The sequence below is a fragment of the Echinops telfairi genome, unplaced genomic scaffold, assembly GCF_000313985.2.
Source record: "Echinops telfairi isolate 266 unplaced genomic scaffold, ASM31398v2 ScPeMD7_25;HRSCAF=90, whole genome shotgun sequence".
Taxonomy (NCBI): Eukaryota; Metazoa; Chordata; class Mammalia; order Afrosoricida; family Tenrecidae; genus Echinops; species Echinops telfairi.
This window is the reverse complement of record NW_022103922.1, coordinates 2,406-4,094: the sequence shown is the minus strand read 5'-3', so window position 1 is coordinate 4,094 and position 1,689 is coordinate 2,406. Positions and strand designations below refer to the sequence as shown.

The 1,689-nt window shown below is 53.2% G+C and overlaps 1 protein-coding gene across 1 annotated transcript in view; it reads left to right on the top strand.

The window, feature by feature from the left end:
• Positions 1 to 1,681, top strand: part of CACNA1B (calcium voltage-gated channel subunit alpha1 B) — a gene marked incomplete at its 3' end in the record, with an annotated part of 175,264 nt that extends 173,583 nt beyond the window's left edge. The window contains exon 46 of the mRNA XM_045289335.1: positions 1,488 to 1,681. Within this exon, the coding sequence (XP_045145270.1) occupies positions 1,488 to 1,681 (194 nt within the window). The remainder of the gene's footprint in view (positions 1 to 1,487) is intronic.
• Positions 1,682 to 1,689: the final 8 nt, after the last annotated feature.

Sequence of the window (1,689 nt, the reverse complement as noted above, 5' to 3'; positions counted from 1 at the left end):
TCTCAGGGGCTTGTCTGCATCTGGCAGGCTCTGAGAACTGGTCCAGCCATGGGGAGAAGGGGAAGGAAGCTGCTGTCTGTTTCCTGGCTTTAGGTTTTTATGTCTTGTCTCTTCTCAAGCTCCCATGTTTTCCCGAAATCCCATAGTGAGTTGCCAAATTTGAAATGCATCAACCTGTTCTCTGCATCTGGGGTCAGTCAAGCAGTGGCCATTGTTCAAACAAGTTCTGTGTGCATGTAAAATATATACATATATACATATATATGCGTATGTGCATGGTGGACATGTATATCTTCGTACTTTTGATACAATGTATTCCTTATTTGTTAATTTTTAATTATATTTGATATAAATTGAAGGTTTGTTGCAAAACTTTATATTTAAGAACAGTGTTTAAAAAAAGACAAGTCCCAACCATGCAACACAACTGGGACTTACTTAAAAAGAAAATTCTGTGATTGACTAGTTTGCTGCTTGAGTGATATTTATCAGCCAAACTTTGAATTCTGCTATTGTTTCTACAATGACATTTTGTATGAAGCAAAGTCCTTGGATTAAAATAAAAACTTAGCAAAAAACTCAAAAACAAAACCTCCCCAGGCTGCTGGGTGCTATGCATCAGAGGTGGGGACTCGGAGGTGGGCAGCGACTCCAGGGACAGTACCATCTTGGTGGTGGGTCATATGGGCAAGTGTGGGCGCGCTAGGTGGGAGGTCGGTAGAAAAGCAGGATGAGGAGCTTGTCTGTAGGTCTGTTTCCACCACAAGACTGGGATCCAATGGAGAACTGGGGTCATGTCACTGGCAAAGGCCACTCGCTCAACTGGGAAGCAGAGCAGCAGTTCGAACAGGCAGCTGCTCCCCCTGAAAAAGACGAGGCTCCCTGCCCCAGGAAAGATGTCCTGTTGCCTTTGTCCTTGTTGTCATTAGGTGCTGTTCTGTCGGTTCCTACTCAGAATGATCAGGGACAACAGATCACGGACAGCTGCCTGTCTTTTCTCCCACGTTGGGCTCAAGCCGCTAACCACAGTGCCACCAGGGCTCTGGAAGGGGCCAGGGTGGGTCCACAGCTCATTTTATGGTCAGGTGCCCTCGAGTCCCTTCCGACTCACAGCGACCCCACGTGACAGTACAGCAGCCCTACGTGACACCATAGATTGTCACCTTTAAGGATGGTGATCACCTGGTCTTGCTTCAGCGGGACTGTTGGCAGGCTTGAACAAGTGACCGTCAGTCAGCGGGTGAGCACTTAACTGCTGCCCCGCCGGGAATCCTGAGATGCTCCCCACTCGGGAGCCCCAAGCTGGACTCCTAGGGCAGACCACATCTACTAAGCCCCCACGCCTAGGTCAGGGCTTCGGCTTGAGAGAACACGTGACACGGTGCGGCCAATGGGGACGTGGCAGAAGTTCCGCCCCTGGCGGCGGCAGATGCGAATTATGGACCCTCCGGGCTGCCCTCCGCGGTGGGCTCGGGCTCTCTCGCGAGACTCACGGCCGCCCCGCCGCCGCCTTCAGCCCCGGGATCCGGCCACTGGGGGCCGCCGTGGCGGAGGATGGGTCCCCATGCGGCACGTGGAGGGCGGGAGCCGGGGAGAGGAGCCCGAAGATGCAGACTCGGAAGGAGAGGAGGAGGGGCACGAGGAGGAAGAGGCGCTGCTGGGCAGAGGGGCCCTGCTGCCGGCCGGGGC